The sequence below is a fragment of the Phoca vitulina genome, unplaced genomic scaffold (genome assembly GCF_004348235.1).
Source record: "Phoca vitulina isolate PV1807 unplaced genomic scaffold, GSC_HSeal_1.0 scaffold14, whole genome shotgun sequence".
NCBI classification, from domain to species: domain Eukaryota; kingdom Metazoa; phylum Chordata; class Mammalia; order Carnivora; family Phocidae; genus Phoca; species Phoca vitulina.
In genome coordinates, this window is record NW_022589717.1 from 6,372,275 (window position 1) to 6,398,303 (window position 26,029).

The following is a 26,029-nucleotide window of genomic DNA, read 5'->3' on the forward strand; positions in this document are numbered from 1 at the left end:
GCCTCCACTATCAACATCCCACAACAAAGTGCACATTTGTCACAAGTCATTATCCAAAGTCCAGAGTTTACATTAGGGTTAACCAAGGTTTTGTACATTCTATGGGTTTTCACAAATGTATAATGACATCTATCCACCATTATAGTATCATACAGAATAGTTTCACTTCCCTAAAAATCTCCTATGCTCTGCCTGCTCATCTCTCCCTGTTCCCCAATATCTAGAAAGCACTGATCCTTTCACTGTCTCCATAGTTTTGTCTTTTCCAGAATGTCATAAAGTTGGAATCATACGATGTACAGTCTTTTCAAATTGGCTTCTTTCACTTAGTAATATGCATTTGAGGTTCTGCCACATCATTTTTTGGCTTTGTAGCTCACTTCCTTCTAGTATTAATTAATATTCCATTCTCTAGATGTACCATAGTTTATTTATCTATTCACCTGCAAAAGACATCTTGATTGCTTCCAAGTTTTTGGCAATAATGAATAAAGCTATGATAAACATCTGTGTGCAGGTTTTGGTGTATATACAATTTTCAAATGATTGGATAAATACCAAGGAGCGTGATTGCTGGACTGTATGGTAAGAGTATGTTTACTTTTGTAAGAAACTATCAAACTGTTTCCAAAGTAGCTGTACTATTTTGCACTCTCACCAACAAAGAATGAGAACGCCTAGTGCTCCACATCCTGACCAGCATTTGGTGTTATGAATGCCCTGGATTTCGGCCATTATGATTGGTATCTCATTGTTGTTTTAATTTGCATTTCCCTGATGACATATGATATGGAGCATCATTTCATATGCTTGTCATCTTTATGTCTTCTTTGCTAAGGTATTTGTTCAGAACTCTTGACCATTTTTTTTTAAAGATTTTATTTATTTATTCATGAGAGAGAGAGAGAGAGGCAGAGGGAGAAGCAGGCTCCCAAGGAGCAGGGAGCCCGATGTGGGACTCGATCCCAGGACCCTGAGATCATGACCTGAGCCGAAGGCAGACGCCCAACCATCTGAGCCACCCAGGCGCCCTCTTGACCATTTTTTAATAGCATTGTCTGCATAGATGTTTATGAGAGATGTTGGTCTGTTGTTTTTATGGAATTTTTTGTCTGGTTTTGGTATTAGGGTGATGCTAGAAAGCATTTTCTCAGGCTTCTAAATTCTAAACATTTTCTTCTGAACATGTCTTCTGAATATCTATCTTCTGCAACATTTTAAGCAAAACTATGGAAGACTTCTATCTTCCAAGAAAGAATATATATTTTTCATATTTATACATGTTATATATTTATATATTTTCATTATACATTACATATTTATATATACTTATATTATATACTATATATTTATATATTGTATTTTCATATATTTATATATTATATATATTTATATATATAAAACAAGCCTCAACTATATGCAACTATATGCAGTTTATAAGAGACTCACTTCAGATTTAAAGACACACATAGACTGAGAGTAATGGGATGGAAACAGTAAGCAAAAGAGAACAGGCTGCTGAAGCTCGGCCTGGCTGCTTGAAGCTCGGCCACCATCATGACCGACACAGTAACTATCCAAACCAGGAAGTTCGTGACCAACCGACTACTTCAGCAGAAACAGATGGTCATTGATGTCCTTCACCCTGGAAAGGCAACAGTACCTAAGAGAGAAATTTGGGAAAAACTAGCCAAAACATACAAGACCACACCAGATGTCATATTTATATTTGGATTCAGAACCCATTTTGGTGGTGGCAAGACAACTGGCTTTGGCATAATTTATGATTCCTTGGATTATGCAAAGAAAAATGAACCCAAACACAGACTCGCAAGACATGGCCTATATGAGAAGAAAAAGACATCAAGAAAACAGCAAAAGGAATGCAAGAACAGAATGAAGAAAGTCAGGGGGACTGCAAAAGCCAATGTTGGTGCTGGCAAAATGTGAGCTGGAGATTGGACAAGAGAAGGAGTAAAGATGTGGCCAGTGGCTTTATCTGTGGTGATTGTGCAGATTTTTCATGAGAGGATTAATAAACTAAGAATGTTTTTAAAAAGAGAGCAGGGGTAGCTATATTTATATCAAACAAAAGGGACTAAATCAATATGGTCACAACAAAGAAGGATATTATATAATGATAAAATGGTCAATTCATTAAGATGATATAACAACTGCAGATACATCTGCACCCAATATCAAAGCACCTAAAACATTAAATATTAAATTTTTTAATATTAAAAATAAAGCAAATATATATATTGTGGCAATGGTATCTTGGTGTGGCAATGGTATGGGTGTATATGTATGTCCAACCTCATCAAATCATATACATTAAATATGTGCAGCTTTTTTTGTGAATACAATGATACCTCAATAAAGCCGCTTTTAAAAAAAGAAAACAAATGAACAACAAAATGGGGACAAATCAAAAAACAGTGTTTAACTGTAGAGAACAAACTTATGGTTACCAGAGGGGAGATGAATGGGGGAGGATGGGTGAAATAAGTGAAGGGAATTAAGAGTATACTTATCATGATGAGCACTGAGTATTGTATAGAATTGCTGAATCACTGTACTGTACACCTGAAACTAATATAACACTGTATGTTAACTATACTGGAATTAAAATTTTTTAAATTAAAAAATAAGTTAAATGCCAATAGAAATAAAAGAAATATATCCAACACTCAATAAAGTAAAAATTCACAATGGTTGACATCCAATAAAAAATTAGTAGGCATGCCAAAATGCAGAACAATACAACCCATAATAGGAGAAAAAACAATCAACAGAAAACAAACCACTAGTAATAGAGATACTGGAATTAGCAGACAATAACATTAAAATAGTCATAACTTCATCCCATGTGTTCAAAAAGTTCAGTGGAGGGCTGCCTGGGTAGCTCAGTCGATTAAGCATCTGCCTTAGGCTTAGGTCATGATCTCAAGGTCCTGGGATTGAGCACCATGTCGGGTTCTCTGCTCAGTGGGAGTCTGCTTCTCCTCTGCCTCTCCCCCCAGCTCATGCTCTCTCTCTCTCTCAAATAAATAAATGAAATCTTAAAAAAAAAAAAAGTTCAGTGGAGACATGGAAGTTATTTTTTAAAACAATGCAAATTGAACTTTTAGAGATGCCAACCACAGAGTCTGAGACGAAAATACACTGAATGAGGTTAATTAAATATTAGATTTTGCCAAAGGAAAAAAAATAGTGAACTTCAAGACTTAGCAACAAAAACTATGCAAACAAAACACAAGGGAAAAAAAGTCAAGTAAATAACTAAAACACAACATCAGGGAGCTGTGGGACAGCTTCAAGTAGCTTAACAGAAGTATACCTAGAGTCTCTATAAAGGCAGAGGACAGAAGACATATTTAAAGAAATAATGGTTGAATTTTGAAGGAAAACAAACAAACTTGGCCTTGGAGCTGCAAATACATAGTCTTGCTCTAAGAGCTCACAGTCTAATAAGAGAAATGCACATTTAAAATAACCTCAATAAAATTTATATCTATAATAAATATATGCATGGAGGTAAGATTTCACAAAGAAGGTTACTGCTAAGTAGGATTTTTAAAGATAAACTGAAATTTGGCAGGAAAAGAAGTCATGGAGATAAGAGAATGGCCAAAGAGAGGACACTCCAATCAAAATAGGGTATCAGCAAAAGCACTGAAATGAAAAGCTGCAAAGTGTCCAAGGAAGGGCAAGTTCAGCACTGTTGGAACATGGATAGTAAATATGGACAGTCATATGGAGAGGGGCAATGGATTGGAGTTAATCACTAGGGTAAAGATGAAGACTATGATGACTTCTGCATTCTCTGCTAAGGTGCTTATCCTGAAAGCCATGGGAAGCTATTTCCAGGTTTAATAAGAAGGTGGCATGGTTAATAAGATTTGCATTTTAAAAGGTTAGTATAAGCCACACATGGAGGTACCAGGACAAAACAGAAGCTGCTACAAATGGTCAAAACTGGAGACAACGAAGGTTTGGAACTAAGGCAGGACAATGGAGTGATAGAAAAAAGGTGATGTTTCAGGACAGGTCCCTGTTGATATTCAGGAGCTAAAATCAGTAAGCATGGATTATTTGTTGATTGTGGGAGATAAAGAAGGAATCAAGAAAGACTTCCGGATGCCACATATGTACTACTTAGAAACATAAGGATAAACTGCAGACCTTCTCTTTGTCTTCTAGGCTGAAGTTTCCTCCATTTTTTCCCTAATTGTCACTCCATCTGCTTTCTGCCTTCCAGATACGTGTTAAAATATTTTATTTGTTCAAGAAACACTTCTCCACTCTTCTCATTGTGTTTATTTCATTAATCATTACCCATTCTCATTTTAACATTTCCATGGGAGGGAGATGTGTTCAAATGAATGGACTTCATCTGCCATCTTGAACTGATAGACTTCATAGTGGGTAGTCAGGGAAAATTAAATTGTGCCTAATCCAGGACTAAGCCCTGGTGAAGCACATTTATTTAATGATGGAAAAATTATGTCTATTGCTTGGCAGATATTTCAGGGTGTATTTTATTCTTGGTTTTAAATTTCAGTAATATAATCATCATGAATATTACTGGTCAGATTAAGTACGAATTTCTAGAAGTGGAATATTTCATCCACATTTATTTTCTACCACTTATTTTGGTTTTATTTCTCTTCATTTAAGCAAGAACAGCAACCTGTTCATTTCCACTTCAGTCCAATATCAATGTCCACTTCAGAGCACATCTCCCTTCCTCACAACAAAGCCTTTGCTGAGCTCAGGGATCATGGCTAGTGACCACGTGGAATGGGAAGGGCAAGAGAAGCAGCCAAAGGGACAAGAAACAGCTGGAAACCATTGAAGAAATTTATAGAAATAAAAGTATGCAGAATAAAAGAAGATGACTAATGCTTACTATCCAGTGTCACAAAATATTTTGGAAGTTCTAAGTTGTCTTTTCCTGAGTAACAGCCCTAAAAATCTATGTCCACTGTCTACTTTAAATCTTTTCTGGAATGAGGACGTGTCATGCCTACACATGAACTAAGTCAAAACAGAATAGCAGTCATCAAAAAGACTAAAATCTTACTGTGCAAAGGACAAATGAAGGTTTCCTTTGACAACAAAATGGCTCTGACTTGATATTTTGTTGATTTAGTGTTTTGACTTTTGACATCCAGTTTGAGAACTCCAGTGCAGACCAGTTGGAAACCATAAGATGCATGAGTTCAGGGATTCTTGAAGGTCAATTGCTCTTCAAATTCCCCACTATTTTATGAAATTGCCTCTCCAATTTCTTTGTACCTCCAACAACAACAGAACTGTATTGGCCAAGACAGAGTAACTTCCTGTCAGATACCACCAAATGAAAATAATGGCACCACTAATATTCACATAGGAAAATATGAATTTTGCCTTCACGGATAGTATTACTGTTCCAAGCACATCAGAAACCACGTCTTGTTCCTAATACTTACTACCAACCACCCTGAGTATCCTGCTGGCATCATGAGGCTTCCATCATTATACTAGTGGAACACAACATGTCAGGTTGGCCAAGAAGATAATGTTTTTCCACCAGATTTTCAGAGCCCCCATTTTAATGAGAAAAGAAAGGATACTTCAAAATTCTAATATAACTTCGACTTGATTCAGTGACTCCTGAAGGAGAAAAAGGACTTCTGTGGATAGAATGAGAGTTTTGTACTGTAATTATTTTGACCAAAAGGAAAACAGCACCTGCTGAATTTGTTTCCACCCTCCAGTCATTAAACCAAAATGTTTTTTATTCATTCCATGAAAAAAAATATATACCTCTCACAACCAAAATAACTGTAGAGAAAACAAATCCATATGCATGTGTGCGGGCTCTGTGAGAGGAATGTTGAGATTTTAAGGCTGTTGACTAAGACCTGTCTGTTAGCCAAGCCACCACCATCCCAACAGGTATAATTAGTGAAGGATGCTTTGTCCATGATTCTCTAACTAATCATATCAACTCATAGTCATTATAAAGATTCCAGAGTCTTTTTCTAAAAGAAATATAGCATTTCTCTATCTCTGGTGTTTGGGCATGAATGACAGATTTTAATATTAAATGAGTATCTACTATGTTCCCAAAAACTATGCATGCTGGTTTGTATGTTATTTCATTCAAATACTATGGCAATCTTATGAGGTAAGTGGTATTATTCCCATTTAACAAAGATGCAAAACTACACTCAGACAGATTTGATAACTTACCAAGTCCAACAGCTAACAAATGGCAGAGCTGGGATTTGAACTTAGGTTGATTAATTATCTACACATGATCACAATGCCTCCTCTGGGCTATAATACACACAGTTCTTTTATTTATTTTCTAGTTGTTTTCCCCTGTTTTCACTCACAGATCCTTGTATGTTTCTTAATAATTCTTACCTAATTTCTTCTTATTTCATATATTTGTTGGTTCCAATGTTTATTGTCCCTATCATCTGCCAGACTGTAATCAATTCAGTGGCTGAAACCATGTCTGTCTTTTTCATCTTTGTATCCAAAGCACCTGACAGAACAGTCAGAACTCCATAAATACTTGCTGAAATTAAAGAATAAGTAGATATTCCCCTTGGTGAAACTACCAATCCAGCCACACTATCTACTCATACCTTCCCTGATTGTGCCATGCTCATTTTGCCTCTGCAGTTTGGCTCTCATCACTCCACATTCTTGGACGATAACCTCAAGTCTTCTCTCCCACATCCAACCTTTACTGAACTACCAACACACAGCACAAGGCCTCTCTCATTCTAAGAATCATTCCTGTCCATGGTGAAATGCTGAGTCTCCTCTGTCTCTGGATTCACATAACTTATTTTCTATTCCATTCATCTAATGTTGCTTTGTAAACTCATTTTTTGGTGTGTAGTTTATCTTATGAGTGTGGGGTTTTTTTTTCACGTCTAAATTAAAAGACACATAAGTAAAAGTACTCTGTTATAATTCTTTATCTCCTCCCCCCGCCAAAAAATAGCACTTTTTATGTAGAAAAGAGGTCCTTAAATATATGTTGAATGAATAAATCAATGAACACTTACAAAGCAGGAAAAGCCCTGATAGAAAAATTTTAAATGAACAGTAAATATTATCTGTGGTAAAATAGGCTGTGGGTATGAAATCCAGTCAGAGCACTTTAATACCAGAGAGACTGGTTATTTAACTTCAGCCTTTCCTTTTACCTAGAGAAAGTAGAAATATATGAGAAGAAAATATACTAAATGAGAACAAGTGGTACCTTTGTTCCTTTCTCATGGTGGAGTTTACACTCTTCCCACAGACCCCATGCTCCTTGAAAGAGGAGAAGAATGCTGCTGATGAATAGAAGACACACCCTATGTTCTTTCTCTCTTCCTCCTTCCCCTCAAGCTTTCCACGTCTGGCTACAAAATAAAGATATAGAACAGAAGCAAAAAGAAACTACCAATGGGATTTCCAGACCACTCTAGCTGTTACTGCACAAAGGGCACATAAATAAATCATTATTTCATCATTTTCATCTGCCTGCAGACAAAATTCAACATCTCTAACCTGTCTTAATGTAGGCTGCCAATAAACAAAAAATGAGCTAAAAAATTGGACCTCAGAAAAAGAAACTTGTGTTATTTCAAACCAAATGAAGCTTGAAATGTTTAGTTTGGTAAGTATCTATTCATACAATTGTCTATGGCTGAATATTCCATAAAGTAATAAACAGCCACTGAAATAGTTCTGTATTCAGAGATGTCTGCTTCAGCAGTCTGTGATTTAGCCCCTTAGGTAAGTTCAGGTTTGACATGGTTTAGAAAGATCGGGTCCTTAGGCTCTTGTAGCAGCTGAAGTCTTCCCATTGTCCCAGCAGCTAGAGAGGAACTGGTCCTCCAGCACCCATGTCCATCCATACAGCTGAGCTTGTGTTGCTGACTTCCACTAAGAAAACAGAGTGAGGGGCCCCCAAGACTCAGAGACATAATATAAATTTTAAAAAATAATAATACATGCATGATTCCAACTGTCCACACATTCTCAGTTAGGTTGCACCTATGTTATATTACTCAGCATGTGGTTTCAATTGTAACAACAATGCACATTTGTTCAAGAGTATGCTGGCTGTTAACTTGACTTCTCACTGTGTTTAAATATGCCATGGCCTGTGACTCCCTTTTAGGGGTCAAGTGTCTGGCATGTGCCTGCTATGTTATGGTCAGTATAATCTTATAGATTATCCAAGCTGCAGAACCAGAATCTTTGATGTCAAAGGCCTCTGTATATGTAATAGGTATATAATGTATATATACTGAACAAAAAGAAAGGCATAAAGTAGAAAAAAAGACAAACAACCCACTGGCATGAAACAGCCATTCCCGTGCTGTTTCTGGACTGACAGCAGTCTTAAGGCTTTGCTCCCTCTTCAAAATATAGAAGCCAAGCTACCACCTTTAACTGTTGTTCACTTGAAGACCTCTTGCCTTAACACTAAAGGATTATATTACACTTTGGAATTTCACAGCAGAATTTGATACCACTTGATATTTATCGAAATATTTGTGTTCACAGCTTTCAGTATTTCAACATCCATGATTTACGGTTCCCTCACCTTCACATTTTTAGCTATAGCCTCTTTAAGGAGACATAAAAAGTTAAAAGGAATTCATTGAAATTACCCCAAAGGGCATCCCTTTATTTTCAGCTATTAAGGATTTTTAAGATGTGACAGAGCATTGTGATGTGATTTCCCTAAATAACAAGGCCGAGAAATCATATCAGAATTGTTGTTCTTCTGAAAAAAAAAAAAAAAAACTAATGATAGTTTCTGGCATTTCAGGAATCATTTTCTGGAACAGTGCTTCCCTTTCACTGTATCTTGTTCTTCTCCGCATTTACTTCCACTATGTATAAAGGTAAAAGCAATCAAGCCAAGGGTGCGATCTTCAAATCAAAAGATCTGAATCCAAATTCCAGCTCTATAACTCACTAGCCATGAGAGCTAATTCAACTCATTAAAACCTTTCATGGTTTGGCTTCCTCAAATATTAAATAAGACTAATAACTCCTCCTCATGGAGTAAGTCTGAAGATGAAATCAGACAGAGAATGGAATAGTAAACAAAAAATGTGTTTGTTAAATCATGGACCAAAGATTCAAAAAGACCAAAGTCAGAGAAAATTAGTTTCTTGTGGCTACCAGATGAAAGAAGAAAAGAGCAACAAGATAAAAAATGCTAAGAAAGGAGAAAATTTGAGAACACTAACCACAAGCACCACCACCGTTTATATTTAGAGATGTCCCTATTTTGCACCAGTACAAAGCATGCCTTCCAGGCCTCCTTCACCCCCTCACTCCAAGGCACGAGAACCATGCTACAGCCACCGAGCTGCTGCACTGTGCTGCCATCCCTCAAGCTTCAGGACATCAGAAGAGGCAGTTGGCCGGCTGTTCACCATTGGCCAATGATCTCTTTTGAAATTTAATCCCAAATCAAAATCTGTCCAACGAAAGCTTCAAATAACAAAGGACACATTAAATGTTCACTCACAATACTTGCTCACCCCTCCCCAAATGTTCTCAGTCCCTAAATGGCATTCTCTCTTGGTGATTCTAACCCAGAGGAATCTGAACCTAAATCCTATCTACTCTTCCTTTTTATCCCACCAAGCTAATTCATCAAGAAATCTAGACTTATTTAGGAGAGAGTTTCCTCTGAGTTTCTACCAATTAAATTCTGTTTGCATTTTGTAATTTAATTAGTACCTTGGATACTGAACGGATCACCCTCTCTCAAAAGATTAAAGGATGATGGCATTTATCTTTGTGTTCTCAGGGCCTATGACCCTGACAGGGGTCACATTTTGCAGGAAAAATAAGCAGTTATGACTTGTGGGACAATGGCGAAGTAAGAGAGTCCTGAGCTTAGCTCATCCTATGGACACACTGAGATAACAGACACATCAGTGCAACTAACTCAGAAAATGACCTGAAGACCAGCAGAACAAACTTTCCACAATTAATCTAGGGAGGGGGCCGCCTTATAAAGGGTAGGAGGGGCAAAGACACAGTTGGGAAACTCTAAACCACCAATGAGACTAATTACAAATAGGAGGAATACCATAAGCACAGAGAAGCAAAAGGATTAGATCCTACACCAAGTACCCAGGCACAGGGGACCTGCACTGGGAAGATGAGTCCCTACAACATCCAACTTTGAAAACCAGTAGGGCTTAACTTCACAAGTTTTTACAGTCAGTGGGGCTTAATTCTGAGTACCTTAAAAGTCAGTGGGCTTAGCTCCCTGAGAGCCAGAAGGTGATAAAGAATGAGTCCCTAACCCCTAAAGAGCCATCATAGCAAATAACCCTCTGGAGATAGAGCATAGAAGCAGCATTTTGAAAAGCACCTGGGGAATAAGTAAAGGAGACTGATTTACTAATTTCAGAACTCATGCTGGAGGGGCAGGGATCTTTAAGAGACTTCTCCAAGAGCAAAAGAGTTGGTGGGTGCCATTTCTCCCCCAACCCCCACCCAAGCCTAAATAACCAGACACTTGTAGGAACAAGTACAAACACTCTCCACTTACCATGTTAACTCTGCTCATCCATGCCATCCCCCACTCTGTTCTCCTGCAAATCCACCCCATCCAACCCATCCCACTCAGCAGGCATATCTTCCAAAGTGGCTCCTACCATGCAAACAGCCGAAGAAAAACCTGTGCTACTCCAAAGCGACTCTTGCCCTGGGGAGAGGTGAGGATAACCACACACCAGTTTGCCCACAGTCCCAGCAGCAAAACCTTATAGCTGGCAGCACAGAGAGAGTGCCATGCCAATCAGTGCAACTACATCCCCAGCAGACGGACTGGGGCAGGCACCTGGTCTGACTGCTGGGCACCCACCAATGAAAGCCTCTCAGGAAATAAGGCAGAGAGAGTACCCTGCAGGTCGATGCATTTCAGCACCAACAGAAGGACTAGACGCAGATATCTGGCCTAACTGTGGGCCTCACCCACCTATAAAAGCCTCTCAGAGGAAAAGGCAGGGAGAACAGAGAAAATGCCCCACCACAGCCATGGACCAATGGGCTGAGGGCACAGATCTTGTCTGACTGTTGATACCATCCAACTACAAGCCCACAGTGGCCCTAGATTGGCCACTTAATAGCACAGGAACCAAACCCTACCCAGTGCATACACAACAGACAAAGTGGGCCACTGCAACTGACTAGACTAAAGGCAAACATGGCTCAACCACAACAGTAGGGCACATGTGACCCACATAGGAGACACTCCTAAAGCTCCTGCTTCTGGTGAACAGAGAATATTATGCTACAGGGCACCACACAACCAGTTTTCATAAGACCACACTTTCAAGACCAGAAGACTTACCTAACTTTCCCAATACATAGAAAAAACACAGAGAGTTAGACAAAAGGAAGAGACAAAGGAGTATGTCCCAAATGAAAGAATAGGACAAAACCACAGCAAGAGAGCTAAATGAAAAAAAGATAAGCAAGGTGCCTGGGTGGCTCAGTCATTAAGCGTCTGCCTTCAGCTCAGGTCATGATCCCAGAGTCCTGGGATCAAGCCCCGCATCGGGCCCCCTGCTCTGCGGAGAGCCTGCTTTTCCCTCTCCCACTCCCCCTGCTTGTGTTCCCTCTCTTGCTGTCTCTCTCTCTGTCAAATAAATAAAATCTTTAAAAAAAAAAGAAAAGATAAGCAATATGCCTGATAAAGAATTCGAAGTAATGGTCATAAAGACACTCACTGGAATTGAGAAAAGAGTAGAGGATTTCAGTGAGACTTTCAACAAAGGGGGGGGCAGAATATATATATATATTAAAAACAGGGATGAAGAACTCAATAACTAAAATTTAAAAATACACTAAAATCAACAGCAGATTAGAGGAGGAAGAAGAACAAATAAGCAACCTGGAAAACAGGAAAAGAAAAAAGAATAATAAAAAAAGAATAATAAAATGAGAATAGGTTAAGTGAACTCAGTGACATCACCAAGCATAATACAATTCACATTATAGGGATCCCAGAAGGTAAACAAAGAGAGAGGTGGCAGATAATTTATTTGAAGGAATAAGAGCGGAAAATTCCCTAATCTGGGGAAGAAAACAGAGGGTTTTAGAGGGGAAGAAGGTGGGGGGATGGGTTAGCCAGGTAATGGTACTGCATGGAGCACTGGGTGTTATACGAAAACAATGAATTGTGGATCACTACATCAAAAACCAATGATGGGGTGCCTGGGTGGCTCAGTCGTTAAGCATCTGCCTTCCGCTCAGGTCGTGATTAGTGATCCCAGATGGAGCCCCATATCGGGCTCCCTGCTTGGCGGGAAGCCTGCTTCTCCCTCTCCCACTCTCCTTGCTTGTGTTCCCTCTCTCGCTATGTCTCACTGTCAAATAAATAAATAAAACCCTTAAAAAAAAATCTTTAAAAAAAACAGTGATGTATTGTATGTTGACTAACATAACATAATAAAATTAAATTAAATTTAAAAAAAAAGAAAGAAATTTAGAAACCAAAAGAAAAGAAAAAAAGAAAATAGACATCCAGATTCAGGAAGCAGAGAGAGCCCTTAGAAAAATTAAGCCAAGGAGGTCCACACCAAGACACATAATAATTAAAATGGGACAAAGCAATGATAAAGAGAGAATTTTAAAAGCAGCATGAGAAAACAGTCACATACAGGGGAATTCCTATAAGGCTACCAGCTGATTTTTCAGCAGAAACACTGTAGGCCAGAAAGGAATGACATGATATATTCAAAGTACTGAAAGGAAAAATCCTACAATCAAAAATACCCAGAAAATTTATCATTCAGAATATAAGGAGAGAGAAAGAGTTTCCCAGACAAATAAAAGTTAAAGGAGATCATCACCACTAAACCAGTTTTACAAGAAACATTAAAGGGAATTCTTTGGGTAGAAAGAAAAGACCTTATAAAACCAGTAGAGAGGTTAAAGCACAAAAGTAATAAAATGAATTATATCTATAAAAAATCACTCAAGGGATTCACAACATAAAAGGATATAATGACATCATATACATAAAATGTGGGCAAAGGGGGAGTAAAAATTTAGTGCTTTTAGAGCGGGTTCAAACTCAAGTAACCATCAACTTAATATAGATTGCCATATGCATAAGATGTTATATATGAACCTAATGGCAACCACAAACCAAAAACCTATAATGGATACACAAAAAATAAAGAGAAAGGAATACAAACATATCACAAGAGAAAGCCATCAAACCACAAAGAGCAAGAGAAGAAGAACGAAATAGAGAAGAACTACAAAAACACCTGCAAACCAAGTAACAAAATGGCAATAAGTACATACCTATCATCAATCTCTTTGAATGTAAATGGACTAAATGCTCCAGTCAAAAGACATAGAGTGACTGAATGGATTAAAAAAAGCAAGACCCATCTATACGATGCCTATCAGAGACTCCTTCAGACCTAAAGACCTAGGCAGACTGAAAATGAAGGGATGGAAAAACGCTTACTCTGCAAATGGAAGCAAAAAGAAAGCTGTATAGCAATACATATAACAGACAAAATAGACTTTAAAACAAAGACTGCCACAGAGACAAAAAAGGAAACTTACATAATGATAAAGGGAACAATCCAACAAGAGGATATAACAACTATAAATATTTATGTATCCAACCTGGGAGCACCTAAATACATAAGGCAACTATTAACAAACATAAAGAAAGAAATTGAGAGTGACACAATAATAGTACGGGACATTAGCACCCAACTTAATGTCAATGGATAGATCTTCCTCAGGGCACCCAGGTAGCTCAGTTGGTTAAGCATCTGCCTTCTGCTCAGGTCACGATCCCAGGGTCCTGGGATTGAGCCCCACGTCAGGCTCCCTGCTCAGTGGGGAGCCTGCTTCTCCCTCTCCCTCTGCCGGCCGCTCTGCCTACTTGTGCTCTCTCTCTCTCTCTGTCAAATAAATAAAATCTTTTTAAATTTTACTATGTTATGTTAGTCACCATACATCATTAGTTTTTGATGTGGTGATCCATGATCCATTGTTTTTGTATAACACCCAGTGCTCCATGCAGTACATGCCCTCCTTAATACCCATCACCAGGTTAACCCATCCCCCCACCCCCCTCCCCTCTAAAACCCTGTTTGTTTCTCAGAGTCCATAGTCTCTCATGGTTTATCTCTCCCTCCGATTTCCCCCCCTTCGTTTTTCCTTTCCTTCTCCTAATATCTTCCATGCTATTCCTTATGTTCCACAAATAAGTGAAACCATATGATAATTGACTTTCTCTGCTTGACTTATTTCACTTAGCATAATCTCCTCCAGTCCCATCCATGTTGATGTAAAAGTTGGGTATTCATCTTTTCTGATGGCTGAGTAATATTCCATTGTATATATGGACCACATCTTCTTTATCCATTCATCTGTTGAAGGGCATCTCGGCTCTTTCCAGTTTGGCTATTCGGACATTGCTGCTATGAACTTTGGGGTGCATATGGCCTTTCTTTTCACTACATCTGTGTCTTTGGGGTAAATACCCAGGAGTGCAATTGCTGGGTCACAGAGTAGCTCTATTTTTAATTTTTTGAGGAAGCTCCACACTGTTTTCCAAAGTGGCTATACCAACTTGCATTCCCACCAACAGTGTAAGAGGGTTCCCCTTTCTCCACAACCTCTCCAACATTTGTTGTTTCTTTCCCTGTCCATTTTTGCCATTCTAACTGGTGTAAGGTGGTATCTCAATGTGGTTTTGATTTGCATTTCCCTGATGGCTAATGATGATGAACATTTTTTCATGTGTCTGTTAGCCATTTGTATGTCTTCTTCAGAGAAGTGTCTTTTCATCTCTTCTGCCCACTTTTTGACTTGATTATTTTTTTTTTGGGGTGTTGAGTTTGAGAAGTTCTTTATAGATCTTGGATACCAGCCCTTTATCTGTAGTGTCATTTGCAAATATCTTCTCCCATTCTGTGGGTTGCCTCTTTGTTTTGTTGACTGTTTCCTTTGCTGTACAGAAGCTTTTTATCTTGATGAAGTCCCAAAAGTTCATTTTTGCTTTTTTTTCACTAGCTTTTGGAGATGTATCTTGAAAGAATTTGCTGTGGCCAATGTCAAAGAGGTTACTGCCTATGTTCTCCTCTAGGATTTTGATGGATTCCTGTCTCACATTGAGGTCTTTCATCCACTTTGAGTTTATCTTTGTGAGTGGTGTTAGAGAATGGTCGAGTTTCATTCTTCTGCATGTGGCTGTCCAATTTTCCCAGCACCATTTATTGAAGAGACTGTCTCTTTTCCATTATAAGTAAATAAAATCTTTTTAAAAAAATGGATAGATCTCCCAGATGGAAAAGCAACAAGGAAACAGTGGCTTTGAATGACATATTGGAACAGATATACCTAACATATATTCAGAACATTCCATCCAAAACCAGTGGAATACACATTCTTTTCAAGTGCACATGAAACATCCTCCAGAACAGATCACATGTTAGGCCACAGAACAAGTTTCAATAAATACAAAAGATTAGAATCATATCATGCATCTTTTCTGATGACAATGGCATAAAACTAGAAATTGATCACAAAAAAGAAACCTGGAAAGAACACAAATATATAGAGGGTAAATAACATGCTACTAAATAATGAATGGGTTAACCAAGAAATCAAAGAGGAAACCAAAAAATACATGGAGACAAATGAAAATGAAAACACAATGGCCAAAAATCTTTGGGATGCAGTAACAGCTATTCTAAGAGGAAAGATTATAGCAATACAGGCCTACTTCAAGAAATAAGAAAAAGGTCAAATAAACAACCTAATCTTATACCTAGAGCAGCTAGAAAAAGAACAAAGCCCAAAGCCAGTAGACGGAAGGAAATACTAAACATTAGAGCAGAAATAAATTAAATAGAGACTAAACAATAGAACAAATCAATGAAACCAGGATCTAGTTCTTCGAAAAGATCAGCAACATTGATAAACCTTTAAATGGACTAATCAAAAGAGAGAGAGAGAGAGGACTCAAAATCAGAAATGAAGGAAGAGAAATAACAATTGACACCACAGAAATATAAAGGATTATAAGAGTATATTATGAAAATACATGCCATCAAATTGGACAACCTAGAAAAAATGAATACATTCCTAGAAACATATAACCTTCCAAAACTGAATCAGGAAAAAATTGAAAATTTAAACAGACAGATTAAAAGCAATGAAATTGAATCAGCAGCGATAAAAAAAAAAAAAAAGACCTCCAACAAACAAAAGTCCAGGACCAGATGGCTTCACAGGCAAATTCTACCAAACATTCAAAGAAGAGTTAATACCTATTTTCTCAAACTATTCCAAAAAATAGAAAAGGAAGGGAAACTTCCAAACTCATTCTTTGAGGCCAGCATCATCCTGATACCCAACCAGATAAAGACACTAAAAAAAAAGAAAACGATAGGCTAATATCTCTGAACATAAATGCAAAAATCCTCAACAAAATAGTAGAAACCAAATCCAACAATACATTTAAAAAATCATTCACCATGATCAAGTGGGACTTATTCCAGGGATGCAAGGATGGTTCAATATATGCAAATAAATCAACATGATATACCACATAACAAGAGAAAGGATAAAAATTGTATGATCATCTCAATAAATTAAAAAAAAACATTTAACAAAGTACAACATCTACTTACAATAAAAACTGAACAAAGTAGGTTTAGATGGAACATACCTTAACATACTACAGGCCATATATGAAAAACCCACACCTAACATCATACTCAGTGGTGAAAAACTTGAGAGCTTTCCCTCTAAGATCATGAATAAGCCAAGGATGTCCACTCTCACCACTTTTATTCAACATAGTACTAGAAGTCCTAGACACAGTAATCAGAAAAAAGAAATAAAAGGCATCCAAATTGGTAAGGAAGAAGTCAAACTTTCACTATGTGCAGATGACATGATACCATACATAGAAAATTCTAAATACTCCACCAAAAAAAAATATTAGAACTGACAAATGAATTCAAGAAAGTCAAGGATACAGAATAAGTGTACAGAAATCTGTTGCATTTATATACACTAATAATGAAGTAGCAGAAAGAAAAATTAAGAAAATAATCTCACTTACAACGGCACCCAAAAAAAATACCCCAGAATTAACTTAACCATGGAGGTGAAAGACCTATACTCCGAAAACTATAAAATGCTGATGTAAGAAATTGAAGATGACACAAACAAATGGAAAGATACTCCATGCTCATGGATTGGAAGAACCAATATTGTTAAAATGTCCCTACTACCTAAAGCAATCTAGACACTTAATCTCTATCAAAATACCATCAACATTTGTCAAAAAACTAGAACAAATAATACTAAAATTTGTATGGAACCACAAAAGACCCCAAATTGCCAAAGTGATCTTGAGAAAGAAGAACAAAGCTGAAGGTATTACAATCCCAAATTTCAAGATATACTACAAAGCTGTAGTAGTCAAACAGTATGGTACTGGCACAAAAACAGACACATATATCGGTACAACAGAATAGAAGCCCCTGAAATAAACCCACACTTGTATGGTCAGTTACTCTATGACAAAGGATGCAAGAATACACAATGGGGAAAAGACAGTGTCTTCAATAAATGGTTCTGGGAAAACTGGACAGTAAAATGCAAAAGAATGAAACTGGACCACTTTTTTACACCATACACAAACAATAAACTCAAAATGGACTAAAGATCTAATGTGAGACCTGAAACCACAAAACTCCTAGAAAAAAAACATAGCAGTAATTTCTTTGACATCAACCCCAGAAACATTTTGCTAGATACGTCTCCTAAGGTAAGGGAAACAAAAGTAAAATTAAATTATTGGAGATACACCAAAATAAAAAGCTTCTACACAGCAAAGAAAAGCATCAACAAAAGGGGAACCTACTCAATGGGGGAAGATATTTGCAAATGACATATCTGATAAGAGGTTAATATTTGAAATTTATAAAAACGTATACTATTCAACACTAAAGAAACAAAAAATCCAATTTAAAAATAGGCAGAGAATATAAAAATATAACATTTTTCCAAAGAAGACATCCAAATGGCCAGTAGACACAAGAAGAGATGCTCAACACCACTAACCATTAGGGAAATGCAAATTAAAACCAAAATGAGATATCACCTTACACCTGCCAGAATGGCTAAAATCAAAACTACAAAAAATAACAAGTGTTAGTAAGGATGTGGAGAAAAAGGAACCCTTGTGCACTGTTGATAGGAATGCAAGCTGGTGTGGCCACCATGGAAAACAGTATGGAGGTTCCTCAAAAACTTAAAAATACAATTATCATATAATTCAGTAATTCCATTATTGGTATTTACCCAAAGAAAATAAAAACACTAATTCAAAAAGATACATACACCCCTACGTTTATTGCAGCATTATTTACAATAGCCAAGATATGGAAGCAACCAAGTGTCCATTGATACATGAACAGATAAAGAAAAAGTGATGTATATATATACAATGAAATATTACTCATCCACAAAAAGAATGTGATCCAGCCATTTGTAACAACATGGGTGGACTTACTGGGTATAATGCTAAGTGAAATAAATCGGTCAGAGAAAGACAAATACGATATGATTTCACTCATGTGTAGACTTTAAGAATCAAAACAAATGAACAAACCAAACAAAAAAGAGACAAACTGAAAAACAGACTCTTAAATCCAGAGAACAAGCTAGTGGTTGCCAGAAGGGAGGTAAGTAGGGGAATGGATGAAATAGATAAAGGGCATTAGGAATACACTTATCTTGATGAGCACTAAGAAATGTATAAAATTGTTGAATCATTATATTCTACACCTGAAATAAATATAATACTGTAGGTTAATTATACTTCAATAACAACAACAACAAAAAAAGATAGCAGTTAGGCTGGGGGCCTTGTTTCCAACCATGGCCTTCTCACCATAAATAGACTCAAAAGGTCTCATAAGCATGCATCGCTGCAGCTATTAAATCCAAAACCACACATCCAGTTCACACCTATCTCCTAGGCTCTAGAAAAAGGTATCCAACTCAATATTCTTACTTGGATGTCCCACAGGTATTTCAAATTCATCATGCTTAAAACCAAATTTACCATTTCTATTCCTCACTTCTTGACCCCCAAACTTGCTTTGCTTCTTCTGAATTTCCAGTTTGAAGAAGAGACCTCAAATCCAGAATCATTAGATGTTATATTGTGGTTTATAATAAGAAATATATATTTGGTCTTTGTCTACTATTACTGGCACAGGGCTCCTAAAATCCTTGGAACTTCCTAAGAGATGAGAGCAACAAAGGATGTTAATGATGTGATTTTTGGACCACACCTAAGGATGGCTGGTTGCCAGGAGAACCGACCATGTGATTAGAGAGGAAATTTCAGTCCCACCCCTCTAACCTTTGGGAAGGGTAGAGGGTCTAGAGTTTGAATTAAATGCCAATAGCCAATGATTTAATCAATCATACCCGTGTAATGAAACCTCCATAAAAACCGAATAGGATGTGGTTTAGAGAGCTTCCAGGTTGTTGAACATGTAGAGATTTGGGGAGAGTGGTGTACTTGCAGTGAGCATGGAAGCTCTGTACACTTTTCCCATACCTTGCTTTATGCAGCTCCTCCAACTGGCTATTTCTGAGTTGTATCCTTTCATCATAAATCAGTAACCTAGTAAGTAAAATATTTCTCTGAGTTTTGGGAGCTGCTCTAGCAAATTAATCAAACCCAAGGAGAGTGTGTGGGATCCTCCAATCAAAAGCCCATCAGAAGCACAGGTATCATCCTAGACTTAAGATTGGTGTCTAAACATTTCTGCAAAGAAGACATCCAAATGGCCAACAGACACATGAAAAAGTGCTCAACATCACTCGGCATCAGGGAAATACAAATCAAAACCTCAATGAGATACCACCTCTCACACTAGTCAGAATGGCTAAAATTAACAAGTCAGGAAATGACAGATGTTGGCAAGGATGCAGAGAAAGGAGAATCCTCTTACACTACTGGTGGGAATGCAAGCTGGTGCAGCCACTCTGGAAAACACTATGGAGGTTCCGGAGAAAGTTGAAAATGGCGCTACCCTCTGACTCAGCAATTGCACTACTGGGTATTTACCCCAAAGATAAAAACGTAGTGATCCGAAGGGGTATGTGCACCCCAATGTTTATAGCAGCAATGTCCACAATAGCCAAACTATGGAAAAGCCAAGATGTCCATCAACAGATGAATGGATAAAGAAGATGTGGTATATATATACAATGAACTATTATGCAGCCATCAAAAAATGAAATCTTGCCATTTGCAACAATATGGATGAAACTAGAGGGTATTAGGCTAAGCGAAATAAGTCAATTGGAGAAAGACAATTATCATATGATCTCACTAATACGTGGAATTTGAAAAACAAGACAGAGGGTCATAGGCGAACGGAGGGGAAAATGAAACAAGACGAAACCAGAGAGGGAAACAAACCATGACTCTTAATCTCAGGAAACAAACTGAGGGTTGCTAAAGTGGGGGTGGGGGAGGGATGGGGTGGCTGGGTGATGGACATTGGGGAGGGTATGTGCTATGGTGAGCACTGTGAATTGTGTAAGACTGATGAATCACAGACTTGTAGCTCTGAAACATATAATACATGTTATGTTAATAAGAAAAAATTTTTTTTAAAAAACTTAAAAAGATTGGTGTCTAAAGTAAAGTGGGGAAGGGAACAGTCTTGTAGGACTGAACACTTAATCTGTGGAATTGGATGTTATCTCTGGGTTGACAGTGTCAGAACTGAGTTGAATTGTAGAAAACCCAGCTGGTATAGGAGAATTGTTTGGTGGTATGGAAAAACCCCCAAACATTGGAATTAGTACTGGAATTATGTAAGAATTATTTTTTATTCTTCCCTTTCTCTCATCTAATTAGTAACTGTATCCTATCAAGTCTACGTCTAAATTATTAAGACTATTTCTTTTTCTCTAGCAATTTTGCCAATGCCTTGCCTCAGGATCTCATCATCACTTATTTGAACTATTACAGATTTCCTGCCAAAGCTCTGACTTGCCACTGAAGCCAGAATATCATTCTAAAACATAAATCAGATCATTTGATCTTTCTAAGCCTAACTCCAACAATAACTGCAACCTGATGCCACGTCAGAATCTGTGGAATGGAGTTTAAGCAGTTATCAGAGAAAAAATTATAGCATTATTGGGGTGCCTGGGTGGCTCAGTTGGTTGAAGATCTGACTTGATTTCAGCTCAGGTTATAATCTCAGGGTCCAGGGATCAGGCCCTGCATCAGGCCCTGTGCTCAGCACACAGAGAGTCTGCTTGTCACTCTCCCTCTGCTCCTCCCCCTCTCACACATGCATGCTTGCTCTCTCTCTCTCAAATAAAATCTTTTAAAAAAAAAACTTATAGCATTATATACAAAATTCAATAAAAAAGGAAAAACTTAAAATTAATTAAACACCCAACTCAATATGCTTGCTTTAAAAAAACAATAATGGGGCACCTAGCTGGCTCAGTCAGTTAAACAACCCATGCTTGATTTCAGTTCAGGTCATGATCTAAGGGTCATGAGATGGAGCCCAGGGTCAGATTCCCCACTGGGAGTAGAGCCTGCTTATGATTCTCTCTCCCTCACCCCCTCCTCCACCACTCACACGAGCTCTTTCTCTCTTTCTCTCTCTCAAAAAATTTAAATTAAAAAAAAATAAATAAAAAACAACAACAAAGTAAACCAAAATAAGGCAGAAGAAAGTAATTAATAATAAAAGTAGAAACTAAGGAGTTAAAAACTGAGAATGACTATAACCAAATAACAAATCCAAAATCTGATTTTTTAGAAAGTATCAACAAAATAGACAAAACACTACCTAACCTAATTAAGAAAAGAGAGAAACCATAAACACAACAAATTAGAAATACTAGGGAGAAGTAAATAACTACCAAAAAGAGGAAAATTTTAAATTATAAGGGATCAGTTTGCATGACTCTGCGTAAATAAATTTAAAAAACTAAATGAGGGCACCTGGGTGGCTCAGTTGGTTGGGTGACCGCCTTCGGCTCAGGTCATGATCCTGGAGTCCCGGGATCAAGTCCCGCATCGGGGTCCCTGCTCTGCAGGGAGTCTGCTTCTCCCTCTGACCCCCCCCCTTCGTGCTCTCTCTCTCATTCTCGCTCTCACATAAATAATAAAATCTTTAAAAAAATAAAAATAAAAAATAAAAAACTAAGTGAAATCAATGATTTTTAAGAAAAATATAACTAAGCAAAAGTTACCCCTGTAGAGACAGATAATTTAATTATATCTAATGCCAGGAAAGAAATACACAAAGTAGTTCAGAGATTTCCCCACAAAAAAAGCCTTAGACCCAAATGGTTTCACAATGAAATTGTACCAAATCTTTAAAAAATAGATAATTCTAATGCTATTTAATTGCTTCTAGAACATAAAAAAGGAAAATTTCAAAATTTCTTTTGTGAAGAAATTATAATACCCCTCTCTAAACTTGATGATGTTTAGAAAAAGACAAAAAAGAAAACCACAAACTACTTTCACTTATGAAAAGATATAAAAATCTTGTTTTAATTTTATTATGTTATGTTAATCACTATACATTATACATCATTAGTTTTTGATGTAGTGTTCCATGATTCTTTGTTTGCATATAACACCCAGTGCTCCATTCAATAACTACCTTCTTTAATACCCATCACCAGGCCAACCCATTCCCCCCACCCCCTTCCCCTCTAGAACCCTCAGTTTGTTTCTCAGAGTACATACTCTCACATGGTTTGTCTCCCACTCTGATTTCCCGCCTTCATTTTTCCCTTCCTACTTTTTTTTTTTAACATATAATGTATTATTTGTTTCAGAGGTACAGGTCTGTGATTCATCAATCTTACAAATTCACAGCGCTCATCATAGCATATACCCTCCCCAATGTCTATCACCCAGCCACACCATCCCTCCCACCCCACACCAATCCACCAACCCTCAGTTTGTTTCCTGATATTAAGAATGCTTCATATCAGTGAGATCATATGATACTTGTCTTTCTCTGATTGACTTATTTTGCTCAGCATAATATGCTCCAGTTCCATCCACGCCATTGCAACTGGCAAGATTTCATTTTTTTTTTGATGGTTACATAATATTCCATTGTATATATATACCACATCTTCTTTATCCATTCATCTGTCAATGGACATCTTGGCTCTTTCCATAGTTTGGCTATTGTGGACATTGCTGCTATAAACATTGGGGTGCACATACTCCTTCGAATCACTACATTTGTATCTTTGGGGTAAATATGCAGCACTGCAATTCCTGGGTCATAGGGTAGCTCTAATTCCAACTTTTTGAGAAACCTCCGTACCGTTTTCCAGAGTGGCTGCACCAGCTTGCATTCCCACCAACAGTATAGGAGGATTCCCCTTTCACCACAGCCTCGCCAACATCTATCGTTTCCTGTCTTGTTAATTTTAGCCATTCTGACTGGTGTGACGTGCTATCTCACTGAAGTTTTGATTTGGATTTCCCTGATGCCAAGTGATGTTGAACACTTTTTTATGTGTTTGCTGGCCATTTGAATGTCTTCTTTGGAAAAATGTCTGTTCATGTCTTCTGCCCATTTCTTGATTGGATCATTTGTTCTTTGGGTGTTGAGTTTGATAAGTTCTTTATAGATTTTGGATACTAGCCCTTTATCTGATATGTCATTTGCAAATATCTTCTCCCATTCTGTCGGTTGTCTTTTGGTTTTGTTGACTGTTTCTTTTGCTGTGCAAAAGCTTTTTATCTTGATGAAGTCCCAATAGTTCATTTTTGCCCTTGCCTCCCTTGCCTTTGGCGATGTGTCTAGGAAGAAGTTGCTGCAGCTGAGGTCGAAGAGGTTGCTGCCTGTGTTCTCCTTTAGGATTTTGATAGACTCCTGTCTCACATTTAGGTCTTTCAGCCATTCTGAGTCGATTTTTGTGTGTGGTGTAAGCTAATGGTCCAGTTTCATTCTTCTGCATGTGGCTGTCCAATTTTCCCAACACCATTTGTTGAAGAGGCTGTCTTTTTTCCATTAGACATTCTTTCCTGCTTTGTTGAAGATGAGTTGACCATAGAGTTGAGGGTCCATTTCTGGGCTCTCTATTCTGTTCCATTGATCTATGTGTCTGTTTTTGTGCCAGTACCATACTGTCTTGATGATTACAGCTTTGTAATAAAGCTTGAACTCCGAAATTGTGATGCCGCCAGCTTTGCTTTTCAACATTCCTATGGCTATCCGGGGTCTTTTCTGGTTCCATATAAATTTTAGGATTATTTCTTCCATTTCTTTGAAAATAGGGGATGGTATTTTCGTAGGGATTGCATTAAATGTGTAGATTGCTCTAGATAGCATAGACATTTTCACAATATTTGTTCTTCCAATCCATGAGCATGGAACGTTTTTCCATTTCTTTGTGTCTTCCTCAATTTCTTTCATGAGTATTTTATAGTTTTCTGAGTACAGATTCTTTGCCTCTTTGGTTACATTTATTCCTAGGTATCTTATGGTTTTGGGTGCAATTGTAAATGGGATCGACTCCTTAATTTCTCTTCTTCTGTCTTACTGTTGGTGTATAGGAATGCCACTGATTTCTGTGCATTGATTTTATATCCTGCCACTTTACTGAATTCCTGTATGAGTTCTAACACTTTTGGGTGGAGTCTTTTGGGTTTTCCACATAAAATATCGTATCATCTGCGAAGAGTGAGAGTTTGACTTCTTCTTTGCCAATTCGGATGCCTTTTATTTCTTTTTGTTGTCTGATTGCTGTGGCTAGTACTTCCAGTACTATGTTGAATAGCAGTGGTGATAGTGGACATCCCTGCCGTGTTCCTGACCTTAGGGGGAAAGCTCTCAGGTTTCCCCATTGAGAATGATATTTGCTGTGGGTTTTTCATAGATGGCTTTTATGATATTGAGGTATGTACCCTCTATCCCTATACTCTGAAGAGTTTTGATCAAGAAAGGATGCTGTACTTTGTCAAAAGCTGTTTCTGCATCTATTGAGAGGATCATACTATTCTTGTTCTTTCTTTCATTAATGTATTGTATCACATTGATTGATTTGCGGAGGTTGAACCAACCTTGCAGCCCAGGAATAAATCCCACTTGGTCGTGGTGAATAATCCTTTTAATGTACTATTGGATCCTATTGGCTACTATTTTGGTGAGAATTTTTGCATCCACATTCATCAGGGATAATGGTCTGTAATTCTCCTTTTTGATGGGGTCTTTGTCTGATTTTGGGATCAAGGTAATGCTGGCCCCATAAAATGAGTTTGAAAGTTTTCCTTCCATTTCTACTTTTTGGAAGTTTCAGAAGAATAGGTATTAATTCTTCTTTAAATGTTCGATAGAATTCCCCTGGGAAGCCATCTGGCCCTGGGCTCTTGTTAGTTGGGAGATTTTTGATAACTGCTTCAATTTCCTTAGTGGTTATGGGTCTGTTCAGGTTTTCAATTTCTTCCTGGTTCAGTTTTGGTAGTTTATACATCTCTAGGCATGCATCCATTTCTTCCAGATTATCTAATTTGCTGGCATATAATTGCTCATAATATGTTCTTATAATTGTTTGTATTTCTTTGGTGCTGGTTGTGATCTCTCCTCTTTCATTCATGATTTTATTTATTTGGGTCATTTCTTTTTTTTTTTTTGATAAGTCTGGCTAGGGGTTAATCAATCTTGTTAATTCTTTCAAAGAACCAGCTCCTAGTTTTGTTGATCTGTTCTGCTGTTCTTTTGGTTTCTACTTCATTGATTTCTGCTCTGATCTTTATTATTTCTCTTCTCCTGCTGGGTTTAGGCTTTATTTGCTGTTCTTTCTCCAGCTCCTTTAGGTGTAGGGTTAGGTTATGTATTTGAGACCCTTTCTTGTTTCTTGAGAAAGGCTTGTATTGCTATATACTTTCCTCTTAGGACCACCTTTGCTG

General features: G+C 37.6%; 1 protein-coding gene and 1 long non-coding RNA gene across 2 annotated transcripts in view; one reads left to right on the forward strand and one right to left on the reverse strand.

Moving 5' to 3' along the window:
- LOC116637437 overlaps positions 1–26,029 on the reverse strand; it is a 188,646-nt gene that overhangs the window by 50,528 nt on the left and 112,089 nt on the right. The gene's annotated exons all lie outside the window — the stretch shown is intronic.
- On the forward strand, positions 1,558–2,054 carry LOC116637435 (40S ribosomal protein S24-like). The gene has a single exon (XM_032412795.1). It carries the CDS (start codon positions 1,558–1,560, stop codon positions 1,948–1,950), a length of 393 nt encoding a protein of 130 aa, XP_032268686.1. The 3' UTR covers positions 1,951–2,054.